General features: G+C 39.0%; 1 protein-coding gene across 2 annotated transcripts in view; it reads left to right on the top strand.

Annotated features, from left to right (window-relative positions):
• Positions 1–23517, top strand: part of NEBL (nebulette) — a 266943-nt gene that overhangs the window by 61800 nt on the left and 181626 nt on the right. For both annotated transcript variants that reach the window (XM_042801950.1, XM_042801951.1), the window contains exon 3: positions 20370–20454. In XM_042801950.1, coding sequence (XP_042657884.1) covers positions 20370–20454 — 85 coding nt within the window. The remainder of the gene's footprint in view (positions 1–20369; positions 20455–23517) is intronic.

Genomic DNA, 23517 nt, shown 5'->3' with positions numbered 1-23517 from the left:
GCTATGGACCCCACTATCCACAACATAAGAACCACTCCAGTTCAAAGATATCTGTACAGAGCTTTACAAATGTGAATGGAAGCTATATAGGATTGAATGACAATTCAGACTGAAGGGGCCTCAGGAGTTCCTGCTCAAAGCTGTCAGCTGTGACCAGTCAAGTCTTGAAAACATCCAAGGATGGAGCCTAGGTAACCTCTTTGGATAATCTTTTCCACTACTTGACTGTCATCATGGTGGAAGAGTTTCTTCTTGTATCCAGTCTGAACCTCTTGTTTCAGTTTATGCCCATTATCTATTGTGTTCCCACAAGGCACCACTGTGAAGAGCCTGGCTCCCTCTTCTTGATACTCCTTGCAGTTCTCCAACATCTTGCAGGTGTTGGAAGGCTGCTGTTAGGTCCCTTCAAAACCATCTCTTCCCAAGGCTGAACAGGCCCTGTTCTCACAGGGCAAGTGCTCTAGCCACCTGACCATCTTGGTAGTCCTTCTCAATCTCACTCCAGTTTATTGATCTTTCTGGTATTGGAAGCCCAGTGCTGGATGCAGTACTGTAGATGTGGTCTAATAAGTGCTAGGCAGAGGGGGATAATTGCTTCCCTCAGTCTGCTTGCTGTTTTCCTGTTAATACAGCCCCAGGCATCCTCCTGTGTAAAGCAAAGCCATGTTGCCCCACACAGAGTGTGAGCAGAGAGTTAAGGCTAACTAAGAAAATGGGGATGTTTTAAACTGCAACTTGCATTGTCATGCAAGTAGCAGGAGGCAGATGGTTGAGCCTTCTTCTCAAGTAGTGATCAGTATGTCACCGTGGTACTTCTCTTTCTGTCTCCATCTGTTGTCAGGCTGGTGATGGAGTAACCTATGGTGGGACATATGCAAGGCTATCGTTGTATGTAGCACCACATAGAGAGGATTGTACACATGATTAGCTGTACTGCTGGCCCTTTTTGCAGGAATTATTGTTGGAAACAGAACCCTTTTCTGGCATGTCAAAGTCTTTGTTCATTTGTTGCTTCCTTCCCAACACTTTCAGCCAAGAAGCAATAGGCAGAATTTTAAGGGAGAGATTTGAGACGAGGCCAGTAACAGAAGAAAGGGACAAGAAGTGAAAGGCACTGAGTTTTAGTTGCGTTTCCCTGGCCAGCTGCTGTGCTGACCACTGGAAAGATTGTGCCTTTATCCCACTACTCATTTTACTTTGATTATGAACATTTGCAACTGTGTTTTCCTCATGTACCTTGCTTGGCAGTTGCTGGCTTTGGGGAGAAAAAAGCTACATGGTTTGTGTATGAGAGTTCTTGGTAGTGGGAAATTTACCATTAAGGTAACAAGAAACTAGCAACCTTAACAAAATTTGCCTGTTTAAATTTGTGTCTTTTTTTTTTTTTTTTTTTTTTTTTTTTCCCCTCATTTAAACCACTAATAGGTTTTTGAACCCTATTTTCAATTTTTATCCTGGCATCAGAGAGCAAAGGTGGCAGCATTTCAGGAAGTCCAGGAGTTGTGAATAGGAGGATGGGTACCTACAGCTGTCTCTGAAAAGCACAACATTATTATTGTAATGTTTGCTGTTTTACCTGTTGTTTATGTAAATTGTTTACTCTGATGTCTTTTAAGTGCTTTCTTAGCTTTAAGTTAGGAACAAAGAGGAATTTGTCTACTGTTCCCAGATTAGTATGCCGGTCAATGAAGATGAAGAAAGAAAAACATTACCTTCCTTGGTTCTTGGAAAACCTAGCCCCTACAGAGAAAAAAAAAAAAAAAAAAGAAAATCTTGATGTAAAGTATTTAGATGTTAATAGATTTCATTCTGTAAGGAAGATTTTTTTTTTTTTTTAATAGAGATTTGTAATCCAGGTTTGTGGCAGTGTGTGCATATTTATTCAGCTTTAGTAAGACTTCTGACAGTCTCCTGTAACATCATCATAGAGAAAGTGATGAAGTCTGGGCTAGAAAAATGGACATTGAGTTGGACTGAAAACTGGCTGAACTGCCAGGTTTAGAGGGTTGTGATCAGTGGCGCAAAGTCCTGCTTGTGTCCAGTCACTAGTGATGCACACCAAGAGGTGATACTGGGCCCAGTATTGTTTCATGCCCTCATTAAGGACCTTGTGCTATGAAGAGCATTGCCAGCAAGTCAAGGGAGGTGATCTTTCCCCTTGGCTCAGCCCTGGTGGGACGCATCTGGAGTAGAGTACTGGAACATACTGGAGTGAAGTGAATGGCCACAAAACATGAACTGAGGATGACTTTCCATGGTGTGGGTGGTTGAACACCGGCATGTGCTCAGCCCAGAATGGTTGTGGAGTGTCTGTCCTTGGAGATACTCAGAAGAGGACTGGACATTGGTCCTAAGCAATCTGCTCTAGTTGACCGTGCTTTGACAATTTTCAGAGGTCCCTTCTAGCCTCAACTGTTCTGCAGTTCTGTGCTTTAGAAACACAGAAGCAAGAAGGTTTATAAAAGTCACACAGAAGAACTTGTACTGTTAAAATGTTAGAGTAGCAGTTGTTCTTGAAGTTTCTTCCTGGAGAGCAGAGAGCCTAGGAGTCCAGTGGTACAAGAACTCTAGCTCGCACTCCTTTGCTTCATTTGTACTAGCAAATTAAAGATTGGTATGAAACTCAGCTGACTACATGGTTAAATTGCTAAAGTGGTGCCAGGCACAATAGCTTTAGCCTATGCTAGTTACTTTCTCTCAGTTTCTGGGTAAGGCTCTGTCCATGGCCTTATCTGACTTCTGCTCTCCCCAGGCAGTTTGGATGTGGTGACCCTGTTTTGGATAGTAGGAGAGTTTAACAGAATAGATGTTGGTTGCCCCATGCCAGCTAGCCTCAGTACCACTGAGTGTTGCTAGGTGCTTTTTAATTTACTAGCGCAGAGGTAGCCTTAAAGTCTAGGTGCCTGGATCCATACCTGGCAACCAAAGAAATGTATCTTTTGCCACCGCTCTACCTCCCCTGCTTTTAGGTTCGAGTCAGCTGTATTTTCAGGGCAGGACCTCATCAATCCTTTATAAGGGAACCAGGAGGCTAGACACTGTCTGAGCCAGAAGCCCCTGGAGATTGAGCTCCAAGTATCAACTTAATTTGTAAAAAATTAAAGAACCTAAAAAGTCATGAGAAGACATTAAAACACATATTAAAAGACTTGGGGGAAAAAAGAAGAGCTTAAAAGACATAAAAGTATTTGCATGGGAAATGTAAGTATATATATTTTAAATTCTGAATAGCAACAATAGCTATACTCTGTTGTTCTATTTTTTACTTATTAGAGCAGAAATTCTGTTCTCTAAACAGCTCCTCTGACACTATTTCCTATACTTGTTCTTCATACTACATCCAACTTTCCGTCAAAACAGAATATTTAGTCTCTCACTGGTGAGCAACACACAACTTGTGTGTTTTAGCAACTTTGACAAAGCCAGATTAATTCAGTATGACCTTGAGGGTTTTTTTGTTTCTTCTTTTTTCTTTTTTTTTTTTTTTTTCAAATGTATCTTTTTATTACACAAAAGCTATGGCTTATATATATATTTTTTTTTTTTCCAGGTACTTGTTTGGATTCCACTGTAGCTTGTTATAATTTGGATTTCAGTGAAACTGGATGTTCATCAAGTATGGAGTGTGGGCAACTGTCATCCAGATATTTTAGTTTTCACTTGAATAACATACTTAGCAAACTTGGGCTGTGATGTGCAGAGGTTTTCCCTTTGCTTTTTTTGGTCACTGCTCTGCTCCTCAGATGCCTTAGCTTTCTCAAGTGAGATCTTCTTCATCTTGCACTGAGTAGAAACGGTGATGCTTAACAGCTTGGAAATCTTTATCTCTGGGTTTTGATGAAAATGCACACAGAGTTCCATCAGCCAAAGGCTGATGTTCTGGTGCAGGACAGACAGATAAAGGAGCATGGCACAACTGAGCTCTTCTGCATACTTGAGCAATGTGTTTTAAGTTTTAAATGTGTTTTGAATTTTTGCAGTTTTAAGCAGGTGCTTAAAAGATGCTTTAAGCACTCAGAAATGCTGTAGTTCGAATGTTGAAACTGTTTTTATTTTGTGGGTTTGTTCTTGTGTTAAAATCTATTTGTGGAAGGAACTCTATGCTCCTGTCCCGTAGTAGACTTCTATCAGAGTGTAAACATCCATATGAAGCCCCCAGGAGTAATCTCAGTACAAGTAAGGAAATGTAATTATATATCCAAGAGGCATTTGCAGTGCAGTTCAGTTTTGGCAGGAGGCTTATGGCTTGTTAAACTTTCAAATACTATTTTTGTTTCTGAAATATACAGAAAATAGTTTTTGGAATCTAAAAGATTTTTGTAGTGTAAATTACAACAGGCCTATGGAGGAAGCCCTGTGCTTTACTTGTGATCTGATGTGAGTTGGCTGGCACTCAGGTGATTTTAGTCACTGAACTGTTTCAGAGGCTTCAGGCTTCTTCCTCACTAAGGTTCAAGAAATTGGTGGAAACATGCTTCTCATTTCTATGAACAGACAGGGTTGGCTGGCTCACTGTGTGTACAGTTTATCAGTAAATCTCTAGGAAATAAAAATAATCAAACTCCCAATAGAAGAGTTAGTGATTCTGTGGAAATTGAGTTAAAGTTGCTTATAAATAATGAAATTATTTCCTGATTGCTTTTTCCTTCATTTTTATAAAACAAGTATTTTATTTTTGCTTTTGTGAATGGTTTTGTTAGTAATAATCTGTGTGTGATTGGAACAAAATTTGGCGAGAAAGGCATTAGCACCGTAATGAAATAGCAGAAGGACAAAAAATGTTTTACCAGCTGAAATAAACTCCATCAGTTTAAAGGAATCTCTGTGGATTTGCAGTGTTGATTTATTAACTTCTTAAGATGATCATGTAATGCTTTAACTCTTTCGTGCTAGCAGGGAAAAGAGATGGTACTGATCATGCACTTATGGTTGAAAAACTATTATTCATACTTTGAGACTAGTTTTAGGTGTTCATGTGCAAGCTTCAGCTGTGAACGTATTTCCTGCAAGTCATTGTGGACTTCTGTATAGCAGCCACAGATAGTTTGCTTTGCATTTCCTATCATCTCTCTCTTTATCTCTTACTCAAAGACATGTATTGAGTTTTAATCCAAATGGATTCATTTGTCCTCTGAGGGCTCTGGCCACGGAGGATCTAGCTGATGGGTTTTTGGGAATGTAGTAATAGGTGTAGAAGGGCCTCAGACAGTGACATTTGACAGATTTGTGGCCTGCAGCATTCAGGAATAAGGAGGAGAGTTAGGAGATATTTCAGTTCCCTTTTTCCATGATTATGAATACTCTCCCAGGTCTTCTGTGTTCCTGTGGTGTAAATGTTATTTAATGGCTAAGCCATGTGATTTGAAGCACAAGCTTTTCCTTTCATCTTGCACTTCACATGTCTTTGCATGATTAGTTCAGTGATGTCCTTTCTTATCTGTCTATCCCATAATTCACCTTTTTGCACTTGCTCTAACAGTGCGACACTGCATCTGCTCTTACAGGGTGATTTTTTACATATCTCATGGAAATTACTTTTTCTTCTGCATTTTGTTGTAGTTAAAATATTTGGTTTATGCTTTGGGAAGGCCATATTTGTAAATTAGCCTAGGAATTGTTTGCATTCCTTTTTATATGTTATTTAACTAACATGGTTTTGTTTGTGGCTATTTTGCATTTTAAAGGATTAATTTGTTAGGATATCGGCAGCCATTCATCAGCTGCTGTCTTCTGTGAAGGCAGGGAGATAGAAAACATTTCTTTGCCTCTTAATCTGAAGTTGTTGAGAGGCAAGATCAGCAGTGAGGTCTTCAGGCTAAAGGAGTGAAAACCTCAGGAGATGTTATCAAGGTCTGTTTGTTTGAGTAGCATTCTCTGTGGAAACTTGTAGAAGTCACCTCAGATGACATCCAGTGCAATTGCTTCAGTCTCTGAAACAGTATTTGGGTGGAATTTAGGGTCTGTGTCCAAGAAAGTGATGAGAAAGCCCATGCTCTGTCAGTTACCTAAAGCTCGTTCATTTGCCTAAGTCTTTATTGAAAATACTAAGAGCTGCGACACCAACCCCTATACTTTAATGGGAAGATACATGGTGGTATAGTTTCAAGCAGGGAGAAAAGACAGAAAGCAAAGAGGAGAGTACAGTCTTTGTAGCAATACTGATGGAGCATTTAATTAGCAATGTCAACTGCACCTGATTCTGCTCAAAATAATTAACAGTCCATGAGGAGCAGAGAGCATAATGTATGCAGAAATTCAGGAGGTGTTTTCAGGGTATTAGTGAAAATGTTACCTGGTTGTTGCTTTTTCATGGTAAAAAAAATCAGTCCATGGTTTGGTGTGATTACATACGCTTTAGAATTTGGTACTTATAGTCTGGATCTTCTGTGAAGTATTGACATCCTGTGCCACAATTGTCAGTCATTCTGAGGGACTTTTGAAATGTTACATAGATCTGTATTAAATTAATTTAATAATACATTGACTTTTGCTAAGGATTTACATTAAAAATTACAGTGTTTGCTTTTATATTCTCTTACCCTTTCAGCAGAATATGCCAAAGCAGGCTTTACTGAGACTATTCTTCATTTGCAAGCAAAAGCTGGATATATCATCCAATAATTTTGTGTAGGTAAATGTGCTGCAATATGAAATATTACATGCTATACTATCATAAACTATCTTTTATAAAATGCTTGTATGGTATAACATTTTTTCTTGTTCTAGCAATACTAATTTTATACAAATGGATACATTAAAGGAGAGAGTTCATAAAGCTGTACAGATAACATAGCTGCTTAAAATTTACAGTAAGTGAATGAGCAACTAGAAAACTTTTGAAATTATTAGAAATATTTTATTTAATGTAAAAATACAAATCCATGCTTTCTCGAGGCGTTTCGTTATAGTATTAAGTGATTTGAAACTTGTACCATATTAAAAAAATGTGGAAACCTTTCCAAAGAGAAAATAATTTCAAATTAAATAAAATATAAAAATGGTACTAATAACAGGTCAAGTTCTTTCCTTTTGTCAGCCTCAAAAATAAATACTGGATATTTTTTTATCAGCTGCAAGTTTGTATACACTATTATTTGCCATCCCTCTTAGAAATGTAAGAGCAGAATGGCATCTCTGCCCTACTGATTCTGCCATTTTCTGCTTGGCAAAAACCCCCAGGTTTTAATTCTTTTTCCTCTAGCACACATGTAAACATAACTGTGTTTAATGTACCTTTTTTTGCTGCTAGATTGGAGTTGCTGATGTCGACACAGTTTTAGAGGACAAATGCTTAACACATGGCAATTATAGTTAAAGAGGTAGCAACATTAAGACATTGGAGGTGAATTGTTTCCATCTCCCTTCTGGTCTGCTCCCTCAATTTTTGAATAGTGTCCAAATTACTTAAGTTACAATATATGAGGTCTGCTTCTATAGGTAGTTGCAGAAACAGTCCCTCTGGAGGGAGTAGGGTGTAATGTAGATGGCTGAACTCTCTGCGATGACACCCGTAGCTCCTGAGGAGGTCAGTCAGTTATGACTCAAGCTTAGTAGACTGATGACTTGATGGATGCCTTTTGTCTTCTAGGGGTATTAGATTTCCCACCGTCTTGATAGCCACCTAAATAGTAGTTTTGGCAAGGTCAAGAAAACCTATGATGTCTTTCTAGCACTTATTTCTCTTTGGTCTTCCAGATGGCTTTTAATGTCCCTTTGGTCCTATTTGCCATGTCTTTGAATCATACCTTTGGAATTCAGAAGCACCAGTGAATTGTCTAATATAGCTTGGCTTTATAGCTTTGGAAAAGAAACAAAGAAAAGCATAAAGATTAAAAGCCTGTAATCTTACAGAAAAAAAGTTAAGAAGTAGAAAACATGGAAACTGGGAGCTGGAAGAAAATCTAGTCAATATTGAGTTTCCCAGGTTTTTGGCTGATAACTGGTTTTCTTCCTTCCATTTTAGGAGAGTGCAATAGTTGTACTCCAGTTTCATTACAGCTGTGATCTACCAATATATGGCCTAATAGTTTTTCAATGAATGAATGAGAATTTAAGTTTTTAGTAGCAATATTTTTTTGGTCAATAAGTTCTTGGAAGATGAAGGCTTAATACAAGTGGTAAGCAGTAGATAATCACTCTTTCTTGATTTCTGCTGTTATTGCCATATAATTTTTAATGTCAAAAATGTAGAATGAAACTTCTGCTTCTTGCATTTGAAAAGCTGGCAGAGAAAAAGGTGTTAAGATTCAAGTTTTACTTCTGTTTGTGGATAGACTTCCTATCAGAAAGCCTTACATCTAGATGTCTGTTTAGAAGTTGCATTTAAATCCCTATACTGAGTGCTTGTGATTGCCTATGAGCTTTTGAAGTTGCCTGATCTGGTCTTAAGTATGTGTTTATAAGTTGTGTTTACTGGCAAGATTTCCTCATCATGACAAAATGAACAGTTGAAACTGAAGTGTTTCTTGAGCACAGTGTTTGACTTTGTCTTGAATGCCAGCCATTGGTGTGCTGCAGAGAACATTAATAACATAAATAACAGTGTGTAGGAAAAATAATAATTCATGGGTGAAACCATTTTCTTTATGTTCATCAGTCGAATGGGACTCTCAATTTCAGGCAGGAATGCAAAGACTCTTGAATATTCACAAGGTAGCTTTAATTTCTAGTAGGAGGAGTTTAGATAGAAGCATGTCTCGGCACAAAGACAAGAGTTAGAGGTAGAGCCTGTAACTGAGCTTGATTTGCTGTCTGCTTGTCAGGATTTGCAGCCACATTGGGCTGTACAAAATCCTACACCAGGTGGGTTGTGGTGTTTACTGTCCTTACAATTTTCTGTTGTGAATACACTATTGCAGTACCGAAACATTATTTTTCCAATAGTCATATGATGAATGTAGTTTTTATCTTATGCCATTTCTTTATTATACCATAGTATTTAATATGACTAAATCTTTTGAAATCCTTCTTGATTAACATCTAAGAGAGTTCACTTTAGCATACCTTAAACTGCTGCTTGGGGGTACCTTTCATGTCTTCATCAGTCATGAGAAAGCTTGACTGCTATATAAGCACAGGAGTTTTTGTTGTGTGGCAGGCTGATGTATAATGCTGCTCTGATGTAATGATGACTTTCTATTAAAAGTGCCTACCTGTGTATGAAGGATAGGAATAGGCTAGGTGTGCTTTAGGAGCATCAGGGAAATAATGGCATTTAAATCCTGCTTCCAGCTCTCAAACTCCTGCATTATTCTCTGTCAGCTAAACATTCTTGGTCATTTGGTCAGCAGAGCTAGAGATTTATACTGTACTGAGTGCCATGGTTCTGGCCCCTTGGCTTCATATGAAAGAATGAATCAAATAGGGAAGCTAAGAATCAGTAACAATATTGCTCTTCCTCAACCTCAGATATTGAAAAAGGAAGTCCAACAGAAGTAAGATCATATGTAAACTATGTGCCACATGGTGGCATAACAAAAAACCTATTAAGTACTACAACCTGCAATGATAGCCTGATATATGTCCCCAGAGATGCCAAACCCCTGGCTTCACTGCTTTTCTCTGCAATCATTGCAAGTTTAATGTAGTGTGGTGTTCCTTTTGATAAGGAAATTATTAAATAAATTGCCTATATGGTCTTCATATATAGTCTACATTTCACTGAATATAAATATATTTTGTTACCTGAGGAAGACTTACAGAAATTATTTCAGTATCTATACCAATGATCAGAAATGAGGTAATGGAATTACAGTATTTGGAAGAAAGGAAACTACAAAACTTTAACCTGTAAACCCATCAAGATTTGATAGTCTTGATACGTAAGATGGGAATCCCTGGAGTTAGTCAGGTACAGAAATAAGCAGAGAAAGCATTTACATGACTAGGGTTTTTTTTGCATAGAGGTTCTTATTACTTGAAAATATTCCAGAATGGGGGAGGTGGAAGAGCAAATTTATTGTATTAAACGTAAGAGCAGAATTTAGAAACTACTTGCATAATTCAATGTGCTGCTTGAGATACTGATCCATTGCGGGTAGAATAATTAATAGGAAGTTTTAGGAAATTTGTAACAAAATTTGTCACTGTTGTATGCATGAATTATACCCCAGTTAAACCTAGAACTTGAACAAACATGCACTGTAGAGGTTTGATAAATATCTATATGTATATATGTATGTAGCATGTCAGGACTATGCTGAACTAGGCAGACCAAGCATTTAGACCTGTGCAAAATATACTGCTTTTATGGTGTATTTGTATACTCCTGCTGACATCCTTAAAAGAGGACAGTAAGATGTTGAAGGGATAAAATAACATAGGCCACAGCAACAATGGGTCATACTGTGTGGTTCTTTACTCTGCTAGATCTTCTGCTGTAAATCAGCAAGTGAAATTAGTGAGAAGCTCAGCTTCAGTCAGTGTATTTTCCTGCTTATATTTGTGGACTTTTGTTTCCTGGATATTTTGAAAGAAATAATCACACCATCTGGAGGAAAAGAATTTGGAAATATTGAGGCATCAGTCTTTCATTGTGCCACTGGTGATCACTTTAAAATATTTAAAAGCAAAGTTTGCTTAAACATCTGTGGGGGTTTCTGTGTCTATGTCATGTATAAATCCAGGTGAGCTCTGGGTGAACTCCCTGGGTGATAGCCTGGGAGTAGTCTAGCAGTGGCAAATGATAAAATATGACTTCTCCCTTCTTGACTGATTTCCTGTGCTCTTCGACAGATTTTGCTTTTGCAATCATATTTTTGTTTATTGTTTTGTTTTGCTACAGTTGCCTCCACCTTCCATGTCTCCCTGAACTTTCTGTGCATCTTTTGTGGATTGTCCTCCAGCAGTGGCTCTCACATTTTGATCTGTTGTCAGTACCAATCAGTGTGCTGCCAATGGGTTCCTGCACAGCTCCGGGCTACCCTGTAGTTCTCAGTGTGCTACTGATGCACTTTCTTTCCCCAAGCATTAGCATCCCATAGTTGAGAGGTTTCAAATTATTGAAAGAGTGCATGCCTGGCTCCACTGAAAATTCTGGCCGTCCTACTTTTGACATATTTTTGCTCTTTTTGCTAAATCTGGATGCCACTTGGCCAAGATCTGTATTTTAACAATTCTTTTTATTAGATGATAAGTTGCTTAAATATGAACTGTGTTCCCCTTCTACAGTATTTTTTCAAATCTTTAAAAAGAAAAGGTTTTGATCTGAATTTCTCAAGAAGCAAGACTCACCTGTCTCCTTAACAACGTGTCCTTCTAAGTATAATAAATATGAAATTGCAAGAGAGTTAAAAGAAAAATGTAAGAAATGGGAAAAACAGGTGTATTGCCTAAGAGCTGGAGTATTTTTTCATTCTGAAACAATTTTAGGGAGGAAGTAGGAAGACAGCAATCCTTGGCAGTTGGAGCATGTGCCCAGCTGCCTCTGTGACACCATGCCGGTGATGGCCTGGTGGCACTTGTCCTTTTGTCTTCAGCAAAGCTACTTAGAGCAGTCTTCAGGGGAGCTGGTTGAAATCAAAATCTTGGTATGGGAGCATTGCAAATTCAGACAACTCATTTATCTGCTGACCAATATCTGAGGATGTATTTTGAGTAGGTTTCTTGGTCATCTTGGTATTGTAAGTACAAAGTAATTTAATGTTGTTACCTGTACACTTTTCCCCTAAAACTCAGCCAGTATTGGACACTTGAGGAACATTAATGCTTTTGGATTTAGGCTGTGAAAACATTGGAAATTTATAAGATTTTAGTTATTTTTCAAAATAAACTGGCTTTTAAATTCTAAAATAAGTTACTGTAGGTTCAAGATCTTCTATCTAGGCAGTTTTTCCACAGCTATCCCTTCTCCCAGTGATTATAAGATTATTACGTAGCCCACTTTTCTGTGATTTCAGGTGTTCTTCATTGTATGACATACATTTGCAGAGCTAACCACTCAACTATTTTGATACAGTAGAATTTCTGTATGGAATTTTGAACAGTAAGAGTCATAAAATTTGATATTAGCACTGGCTACTCAATTTTTACACTGCTTTCTGTAATATGTAAACATAATACTTGCTGTTTTTCAGTAACAGCCTTGCTGTTTTTCAGTAAATGGCTCATTTTTTCAGCATCTAGCAGTGGACATTAAGGCACTGATATGTGTCTTGGAGCCAGATAGTCAGAATATTTAATGTAGCTTCATAACTGTAGCTTTTGAAGGGAGCCCCAGGTATAGGTCTCTGCAGACAGTTATTGAGTGCAAGTCTGGTAGCACAATGATGTGCAACGTGTCTGGTTGTATGATAGTGTGATGTGTGGCCTTTTACTCGCTCCAGGAGCGAGGGTGTTATGGCTTACCCCAACAAGCAAATGAAATATCCACGCTTGTAACACTTTTTTTCATGGATCTTACTGTTTGCAAAATCTTCTCCAAACCAGTACAAATTCATCTCTTTAGGGGAATTTTCTCATAAACAGGAACTTGTGGTTAGCTAGCATATGGGAGCAACTTTATTACTTCAAATAAGAAGTACAGGTGTACAAATTAAGTATCTGAAAAAGTAAGTCCCTTGAACAATAGAATTCAAACATAGAGAAATATTTTCCAAAGCAAACTAATTGCAGCCAGAGTATCTATTCTTCATACAGTGGGGTAGGTACCAGTAGACAAAGAGAGTGACATCTTCAGAGTCGTTTGTGGAAAATTGTGAAATCTTCCTTGTCTACCTCATTGCCTGAGTACTGCTGCACCAAAGCTGTATTATCCACTAGTTACATTATTCTTTCTCCAGAAGCTTTTATAATTGCATGCAAATAAGTGGTCTTGCACAGAAAGTTCAAAACAAAACAGAAAACAGAGAAATCCCTTATGGAGTTTCAGAGCAGAAAGTACAATCGAGCAAGAATTTCAAAGCAAGAAGTCAGCTGTGGGCAAGGTTTTCCTCCTGCTGCTTCTTTCTCTGCTATTGCACCTATTTGTGTGTATTTCTGTGAATGGCACAGTTTCACGGTAAGGAGTGGAAAGCAGTCCCATGCCTCTTCAAACCTGTGGTAAGCTGCCAGTTTAAGCACTCCTGTCTGAGCACAAGTTACCTTGTCGCCTTTTTCCTGGGTAAATTATTTCATCTCATATCTTCTTTATGAGAGTTAATTGGACATCTCCTGTGTTTCTCCTCTGTGTTTTTGTGCTGTTTGTGGATATGGGCTCAGATCACGTTTAACAGAATGGGCCCTTACAGGTCTGAGATGAAGCTTCCCTACATGTCCATCAGTAGTTGTCATCTTGGGTTGCATCCAAACTGCTACATCATTATCCACTATCTAATTTCAATTTGAAAATTTTACATATGCTATACTGAAGAGCTAGTTATAAAGGCATAGCTAGCTTTTACAGTTTTTCATAATTCTTGTAAGATTGGTTTAATTTAATTTTTTTCCCCCCACTCTCTATTACTGCAACAGAAAATAAATGTTCCCTTCCCCCCTTTCCCCCCCCTTTTTTTTTTTAATAACCTCCTTATATTTTACAGTTTTCTTTAATTAGAAGAACATTTATTACAAACAAAAATTAGGAGAGGACAGCCAGTGATGGTAATTGGTGTTATGAAAAGGTGTGATGGAGCTGAGCCTCTGCTTAGGAGAATAATTTTGATTTGTGTACATTGTGTCTGTTGTCCGGTTAGAAGATACCACAAATTTTATATTGTGGGCAGTTTACTGAATCGGTATTTTAGGGGAGAGATAACCCAACAGAAATCTAGTAATTCTGGTAAGAGTTATAGTTCTGTAACTGTGAACAGCTAATGTTACAGTTAGAAAATACACACATGCACAAAAATCTTAGTCACTGTAAATGTTGGATAAGTCAGAATGAGGTATGAGCAAGTTAATTTCAGTACCGATTTGAATTTATCTCAAGCTTTGAATTTGACCTTTTTCAAAAGAGAGAAAGCTGAATCTTCATCCCATTATTTCTCAGAACACATTTTTTACTCTTTTTGTTGGATTGAAAGCATGGAAAAGCTGATGAAAACCTTACAGCTAAACAAGTATTTTGGAAAATTTCTATGTTTAGTCACTGGAAGAACTAGGAAACTTTCGGATACTTTCCTGAATTCTTGGAGGTTTTACCGATACTGTTTTCAAACATGGAATGGAAGGAGTTTCCTGCCAGAGGACTAAGGAGCCAGAGACTGAGTTGTGGTTTGATTTATTAATCAAGCTGTACAGCTGAAGCAGGCAATACAGTAACCCACAGCAGAGACACTATGCTGTGTATCTTGATTTGTTCTGGAACTTCTTGTATAGATCTTTATACAGGATTAATCATAATAGCATTAGCGTGGTGAGACATATTCCTAAATAGACTAGGACTACTAACAAAGACTTAAACAACAAAAAAAAAATCCTTTGGACATTGCTATTAAGTAGCTGACACATCAACCTCTTCAACCAATTTCCGTCTTTTTCTCAGGCATCATCTTGGACAACAGGGAAACTGAGCAATGGATTACTGGGGACCATGATAGCACTGCAGTCTTTTGAAGTAAAGGCTGTTGCTGTCCAGTTACTCATCCTTATTCAGAACATTGTAACAAAACACCGTATAGCCTTAAACTGATAGTTAAAAAGCAGATTTGATCATTTTAACACTTGTGTTTCAGCCTTTTATTTCAGTCAAAAATATCCAATTGCACAATGCATCCTAGACAGTTTTCAGAGTATCTAATATGTTAAATACTGATATTTTTAATGATCCTGAAGACATACATTCAGTAAGCTGAAAACAAATGGGAATGCTGAAGATAGGATTTAAATTTAACACTAGTCTTTTTGATGTATTTTAGGCAAGAATTTCCATGAATTATGAGGGATGTATCTCAATCTGTGTCTTCCTGGTTTGATATACCGTGTGGGTGGTTTCATAAACCAACTGCAGTTAAAATGACAACCCATAGTAGAATACTCTGCTGATTGATTTTTGCTAAATGATTCCTTTCTTAATCACTGTAATACATTGTGATAAATGGTTAATATGATAGTTAAAAGGCTGATTTAAATTTCAGCAGTTTTTTTACTTGTCGTGTGTATTGTTTTCTTCCATGGTCAAGTGTAAATACTTTTAATGGATTTAATCAGTTTACATACTAATTTCAAGCATAATAAAGCACTGTCTATTTAAGGTTAAGTGTGCCTTTTTTACTTGAGGCATGGAGCTACTGCTTCTAAAATAAGTAATGATCTTGGATACATTGGTTCTTAAGTGGTTTGCTCTGACCATTGTTGTAGAAGAAACCATTTTTTTTTTGCAAATGATCAGAAGTAACAGCTACTGTATGGTTGAGACAAGGTGTATGTTCATGTTTATCAGAATAGAGAAGAGGTTTAATTTGAGAGGCCAGATTTGCAGACGTGTTCTCTGCTGCTGTTGCTAACAGGGTCCCCAGGGACTGTGACAGTGCCACCTGCCTCAATGTTGTCCCATACATTTCACAAGGGGACTAGGCCAAAAAAAACCATCTGAGCTGACTCCCACTCTGTGGTCTCCATGTTAAAAAGTACAGGTGATTGCAGTGATAGTACCAGGTCATGGTATGTAACCATGGTGAAAAGCAGTGCTGTGAAAGTTTATGGGAATGCTTTTGACATTCAGCATATATAATTTTTGAACTACGTGTGGCAATTGATTTTTTTGTTTTATTTTTTTTTTTTTTTGAGGGGACAGGGATTCTGTCATCTACATGAGTTATCCATGGATAACTCATAGCTGCTGTCTGAAAGGCTGCTGTTCTTTAAGGTGTGCATTATGCACTGTTCATCACTATAATCTTTCCTGGACACCAGTAAGCCTTGGCTGTGAGGTGGATTGTTGTCTTCCCCATCTGTCTATTGCTGCTTTCCAAACAGGGCTTATGACTCTCCTTGTGGCTAGTCTGGCATTTGTCTTTTTCCTCTATACAGGAGAAGGAAGGGTGAGATAGAAGAGGTGAAATAAATAAAAGAAAATAGAAAAATAAAAATAAAAAAGCAGCCTTTCTGGAAGTTATCTCCATTGTGCGGATGCCATCTGCTTCATGCAAGAGCCAGTTCCAGTTGATGTCCTCTAAGGAAAGCCTAGTTCTGTCTCCCTGTGCATTGCTAGAGCTGTGGCTAAGAAGCTGTTCAGCTGCCAGGCATTGTCTGGCTGTAAGGGGGGTGGTGGTGGGGGAGCCCTTAGTTTGAAAAGGTAGGAAAACAGACAGCAGCTTCCTTAGGCATATGCAACACTTCCAGTGGTTTCTGTGGCCAAAGTTACTGCTTAGGTGGACTTGGGAGGACTTGGCTGTAACTACAAAAGAATAGACTGGAAGGTGTCATGCCTAGAAATTATTTTTTCTAGTTTTCAGTCACATGACCTGTCCTAGACAAGTGGCTACATAATGGGTGGGAATGTATTTCACCGTAAGTTTTTAAATTTACAGTGGCATTATTCCTCTGTCTGCCAGTATCTAACCTGGGATGGCTTTTACCTTACCGTCAGGAAAATCTTCCCTTCATCGAGGTGTTGCATCTTTGCTCTTTCTGTGCAGTTATTAGTAAGGCCTTGGGAACCTGAAATCCCCAGGTTGTCCCATGTTTCTCATCTGTTTTCCCTGTTGTCCTGGGTTGAATGAATGGTGGGGTTTTTCTGGTGGCAGGAGAGGGGGCTATCGGGGCGGCCCTCTGTGAGAAGCTTCTCGAAGCTCCCCCAGCTCCAAGTCAGTTCCACCTCTGTTCGGAAACTGAGCCAATCAGTTGTGCCTCTGCGATAACGTATTTAAGAAGGGACGTGGTGACGGGCAGTGGGACTTGTGAGGAGGAGTTGCTGCAGCTGCATGAACACCACGGTCAGTGGAGGAACGGAGGAAGAAAGGAGGGGGGAGGTGTGCCGGAGCAGAGACCCCCCTGTATCCTGTGGTGAGACGGCAGGGCGCCCCCCCCTGCCACCCATGAAGATCTACGGTGGAGCAGACACTGATTTATGGCCTGTATTTTGCCTGGATGATCAAGGTGCTGTGCCCAAAGAAGATTGGGGTCTTGTGGGAAAAAGTAGACCCCGCTGTTGTAGTTCAACGCTGGGAGGATTGCAGCATGCGGGGGGGTCCCATGCTGGAGCAGCTCAGGATGGCTGCAGGCTGTGGGAGGGACTCCAGTTGGAGAAAGTTAGTGTCTCATGCCAGAGCAGTGTAAGGAAATGCTGCAGTCCATGGGAGGGACTCATGTCAGAGAAAGTTTGTGGAGGACTGTCTCCTGTGAGAGGGGGACCACAATGGAGCAGGGGGAAGAAGTTCCAGAAGCTCCCCCCACTGAAGATGGATAAAGCGGCAGCACTGACTGCACCCCCAATTCCCTGCCCCTGCGCCGCTGGGGGGAGGAGGTAGAGATATTGGCAGCAGAACTGAGCCCGGGAAGAAGGGAGGGGTGGGGAGAAGGTGTTCTCAAGATGTGGCAATGTTTCTCACTGTCCTACTCTGTTAAGTAGTGTTAGTGTCTGTAATAAGTGTATGTTCTTTTTTTTCCTTCCCCTAATGAGTCTGCCTTTTGCTCGTGCCCATAAAGGGTGATTTTTTTCCCCATCCTAGTCCTGTCTTGAACCCTAGGCCTGGCTCTCTGTCCCTTCTTATTGCCGGGAGAGAAGGGAGAGAGAGAGAGAGTGGCTGCGTGGTGGTTAGCTGCTGACCAGGCTCAAACCATGACACCTGTGTAGTGACACCATAAATGGGGGGGATGTTCCACAGCCTTTTTAATGCATCAGTTTCTACTCCATTGTGCTACTGTGTAGGTGTCTGGCAATGCAAGATCATAGAATCATAAAATGGTTTGGGTTGGAAGGGACCTTAAAGATCACCTAGTTCCAACCCCCCTGCTATGGGCAGGGACACCTTCCACTAGACCAGGTTGCTCAAAGCCCCGTCCAACCTGGCCTTGAACCCTTCCAGGGTGGCGGCAGCCACAGCTTCTCTGGGCAACCTGTGCCAGGGCCTCAGCACCCTCACAGCAAAGAATTTCTTCCTTACATCTAATCTAAATCTACTGTCTATCAGTTTAAAACTGTTACCCCTCACCCTATCACTACATGTCCTGATAAAGAGTCCCTTCCCATCTTTTCTGTAGGCCTCCTTTAAGTACTGGAAGGCCGCTATAAGGTCTCCCTGGGGCCTTCTCTTCTCCAGGCAGAACAACCCCAACTCTCTCTGCCTGTCCTAATTGGAGAGATGCTCCATCCCCCTGATCATCTTCATGGCCTCCTCTGGACCCACTCGAGCAGGTCTATGTTTTTCTTATGCTGGTTGCCCTAGAGCTGGACACCCTTCTCCATTTGTGCTCTCAAGAGAGTGAAGTAGAGGGGGAGAATCACCTCCTTCAGTTTGCTGGCCACAATTTTCTTGATACAGCCCAGGATGTGGTTGGCTTTCTGGGCTGTGAGTGCACATTGCTGGCTCGTAGTTGGTTTTCCATCCACCAATATCCCCAAGTCCTTTGCAGGGCTGCTCTTAATCTGCTCATCTCCCAGCCTGTATTTGTGCTTGGCATTGCCCCAACCCACGTGCACTACCTTGCACTTGGCCTTGTTAAACTTCATGACATTTTCATAGGCACACCTCTCAAGCCTGTCAAGGTCCCTCTGAATGGCATCCTTTCCTTCCAGCGTGTCGACCGCACCACGCATCTTGGTGTCGTTGGCAAACTTGCTGAGGGTGCACTCGATCCCACTGTCCATGTCGCCAACAAAGATCTTAAAAAGTGCCAGTCTCAACACTAACCCCTGAAGAATGCCACTTGCCACTGCTCTCCACTTGGACTGTGAGATGTTGAAGAAAACACTTTGTCTGTAACCATCCAGCCAATTCCTTACCTTCTGATCAAATCCATGTCTCTGCAATGTAGAGATAAAGATATTGTGCGGGACAGTGTCAAATGCTTTCCAGATGTTGTATGATGGGAGGGGGATCAGGCACATAGCAGAGAGTGGCCTGTATGAAATCCAGGAAGCATTTCTCATCAAATGCTGCTTTTGCATTTGTGAACATGAAACATTCAGTTTATGGCTAAAAATTAAAATCTTCCTTAATTTTTTACAGGTACTTAGATTTTTTGGGGATAGAAATTAACTATTTTTTACTGAAAACATATGCTTCATAGAAATAAAACTTGTCAATGGGGAATTAAACCCTAGAAAATACAGTTTAAATGGAAATATATATCATCTTTACAATGCACAGAAATTTTAAAAGGAGCTATAGCAACTAAACTAGTTGTTGAAAGAATACATTAGAGAGCCTCGAGTTTGAACATGGAAATGTTTAATACAGCATATCCTCAGTCTTAAGATGCTTACCTATTGCTTAGTTCCTCTGTAGAAATGAGGCTGCAAATGTTATTGGATCTAAAATACTATGTCTGTTGTCTTGTACCTCTGAAATGTTAGAGGCACAAAAGGACTAGCTGGCAGACGTGGGAAGTTGTGAGTGGCAACTGAAAGCATGAGTACTTTACATGGTCGTAAGGTGAATATTTTGATTTGAGACTGAAGGTGCTGGAAAGTAATTAGTAAGAATAATTTTCCTGATAGTGTTGTTGGCTTATAATAATACACTTATTTTGGGATAGCCTGTTTAGTTTTGTTATTTCCCTCTTTTTATGGTCTTTCCTGTAATAGATCATTTTTTTTTGTCTGTAAAGTTGCAAGATAAATCCATGAAAAGGAATAAATGATGGTTCTGAAAATGAGTAGGCTTTGACTATTAAAGTTGTCTATAACATTCCAAAGCAAATAGTACAAGGTATAAAATTGCAAATGAAAGGAGTGATGCCTGATGGATTGCAGTTCAGAGCCACTACAGCCTTTTGTACTGGATATTACAACATTGTATTGACATATTTACCATTAAAACATTTGACCTTTCTGTACCTGGAATTGTACTTGCCTTGATCCTTCTGGTTTCAGCACTAATGGATTTATGACACCATGGTAGTTCAGCTGTACTCACTGATGCAACTTTTCAGTTTTTGTAAAACACTTCTATTTTAAAGCCCTTTAGTTTAGTCTTTCCAGCACATCACTATACCAAGACAATGCAGTTAAACATAGTTTTGTTCACTCTATTGAAAACAAATTTTGTCTGGTTGGTGTCTGCAGTTAGTGGCCAGGATGAATGGTGGGATTTAGACTCATTAGTGGGACCCATTCATGTTGTTTCTGCTAGGCATGACTGACACAATATTTTTAGAGTAAATACTCCTAACACAAATCCAGTAAAGTATGAAAGAGTTCTGTACACTGTAGGAAGTAGTGCTGGGATGCATTTGACTTTCTAGCAGGTGTAAATATTTACCATTTGGCTTTTTGCTTCTTCTTCTAGACATTACCCAAAGCAGTCCTTCACTACAGTGGCTGATACACCAGAAAATCTTCGCCTGAAGCAACAAAGTGAATTGCAAAGTCAGGTAAATCAAATAATTCTTTTGTATGATTATATTAGACTGTCAGCCCACTTTCTATAGCTTTTCTAAATACTATTAGTATTTCTTTGTACTAATATGTAGTAGCACTCTAATTTAATTGTAAAAAATATTTGTAGGTTGGTATAATGCTGCAAAACTCAGGGGTGTATTTCTGATCTCACTTATGCTGGTTACTATACTATTGTAAGTACATTGACATCGCTGAAACCCTTCATTTTTAATCATAAAATAGCTGTGTGATAAGCAAACAATTAATTTGTCATTAGCAAACATTTATAAGACTTTAATACTTGTCAACACTGAACTGACTGGATCATCAGTTCACGGATCTGTTATGCCCTCTGTGAGCTCACATATGGAGCAGTTTGTAAGCCAGTTGTGATAAAAGTTATAAATCAAAACCTATGTAAATTAATAAGAAATACATTCAAATTAAATGTAAAAAGGAAAGGGGAAAAAAATTAAGAAAATTACAATGAAGACTTATGTGACTCAAACATGATATTTGTATTCTGTTGTTACTTGGTAGTCCATAACATACAGGTCTTACTAATTCCTTAATTTCTGGACAACTCTCCTCTTCCCTCAATATCACTTTCCTATTGTTTAATTTTATGCAATACTAAAATTTGTCCTGGCTGTGTGAGACAATTGATAATGTTTGATTGCATTTTATTTTGGGAAAGGTTTTTGTTTTATTTTTAATTGAGTTTTTAGTCTGGATTTATTTGCAATCTGTCAGTATAAATTGATAATTATAATTGTCAATGTAAAAAAACCTGTAGCAGAAAAAAGGCAGTAGGCAACAAGAGCTTTCTTATTTGGGAACCTCTCTGTAGGTTAATGGGCAAATTCAAAGGAGTGTTAAAGATAAATTCTAGCACAGATATCTAGGATGCTATAAAATGTAAAAAAATTCTTTACCTTTTGCCATTGCAGTTATTGATTACAAAACTTAGAGAAATTATTTCATGGTGAGATTCTGCCATCTGGAAAGAGGAGAGTTTGTGAAACGTACATCTCCTTCAGTGGATTTTAGAGTGGAGTTGCTTCATTTTCTTGTAGGTCACTGGTTCTGTGTAACATAGTTACCATTGTCACAGAGATAAAAAGAACTTGTAACTATACTTTTTACAGGTCTGTTTAAGAGAATATAAACTTTGAGCCCACTATTTTTTTAGTGGTTTGATAGAGAATGTTAGGGTTCCGTAGAATAATAAAATTCTACTCCTCTTTCTGTCAGTTTTTTACTGTACTGTCTTGTGTATCTGTGCATGCACCCACATGCATATGAATATAGACAAATCTCAGGCCAAAATTTATATCAATCAGATGTATGGTTTGCCCATGTCTATCTCTGTCTGCTCATCCCCAGGGTATCAGTTACACCATTGGTGAGCTTGCCCTCTTGGACTTTACAAGGATTCAGCTACATGAGTCTAATTTGGTGACAGCTCTCTGGTGATGGGCAGAGTGGAAGAGAAGCTGGCTGATTTCCTCATGGCTACATCACCTGCCTCAGGAGCGCATGGTGAAAAAAGCTGAGACAAAGGTTTCAAACCTTGTGCTCACAATTCTGTACCTTAACTGTCAGGTGAATCATGAACATTAATCTGAAAGGCCCTTAGGGAAGTCTTCAAAGCCATATTTTTTAAAGTACTGACAAAAGACAGATTTTAATGGGACCGATTTCTGTAGCCTTTAACTGGAGAGCTTGTTTGAAATTGGTTAAGAAAAGTACACATGGGACGAATCCTGTTTGGGTGTTTAGAGAGGACAGCTCTCCTGTATGAAGTCCAGGCAGACCAGAATCTCATTGAGGGAATGTACCTTGTCTTAAAGCAATCTACTTTCTCCATGGCTATTGTGATAATACTTCTGAGGGACTAGAGGCTGTTGAGAATTGCCAGGGATATTTAAGTGCTCAACTGGTAGGCATCGCTCTGAGTTAAGACTAACGCAGTAAGGGCTGAAATAATTTCTGGTTTATTACTGTATGCTATCCCAATACATGATGGGCTTGGTACATCTCCTGTTTAGGTCACACATTCCAAACTCACCTGTCTCAATTGTCTGTCTTGGCAAATTGTTGACTGATCTAAGGAGCGTGGTCTATTTCTAGAGCCAGTAAGAGAAATGACTTTCCCTAACCTATTTGAAACATGCTGACATGGCACTTTGGAAGTGCAAGGAAACTTGTTCTGCTATTGTTCTCTATTTGTAAACAGAGGGCTTACTATACTAGGACTGGATAAGCAATATCAAGAAGAAACTTGGAGTTTGCTTATGTATAAACTTGCTGCAACTGTTCACAATACACTGGCACAAAATGTTAGGTAAGGATCTACTAAAAACTTGGAAAAGGAGAGAAACCCTTACTTTGTACAATGTGCCTTTTTTTCAAGACAGTAAAAAATGTGCAGTTGATGCAAATATAGTTCTAAATTATAAGGGCACAAATTTACCTACTTGGAAGAAAGGGTATAATGTTTCCAATCATCATTTGCTTCCTTAGTGTTGATTCACATCAAGACTGCATAGAGTAGCCTAGTCTGTAAATTCTTTCAATGATGAAATAAAGATTCCAGGGACTTTTCATAATCCAATTTAAACCTTGTAATAAAGTAAAACTGTAAATTCTGAATAATTTCTTTAGTACTTTGAAGAGTATAAGGATAGAGGAATTGCCATACTGAATCAGCCTTACTGTCTGTCTAGTCCATTGTCCTATCTTGTCAGAGAAGTTGTGAGACTCCCAACTTGACTTGTGGGGAGTCTTGTTGGAGAAACAAATATCTGAATATAATTAGCCACTGTTCAGGCCTCCTCCTATTTCAGTGCTGTACAGTAGAAAAATGTGTGTACATGGTTCAAGAAAAGCTTTACACATGAAAACAAACTTGTCTGGACAGAATCACATTACTACCTTCCAGTTTTCATTAGAGCTGCTTGAGCCCTCTGCCAGTGCCATGACCATCTGGGGTTGAACAAATTCTGTGTTAGGTAATGTAAAAAATTATGTTAACTTCTGAGTAAGGAGCAGTG

Source organism: Tyto alba, unplaced genomic scaffold, assembly GCF_018691265.1.
Source record: "Tyto alba isolate M040663 unplaced genomic scaffold, T.alba_DEE_v4.0 Super-Scaffold_38, whole genome shotgun sequence".
NCBI lineage: Eukaryota > Metazoa > Chordata > Aves > Strigiformes > Tytonidae > Tyto > Tyto alba.
This window is presented reverse-complemented; position numbering and strand designations above follow the sequence as displayed.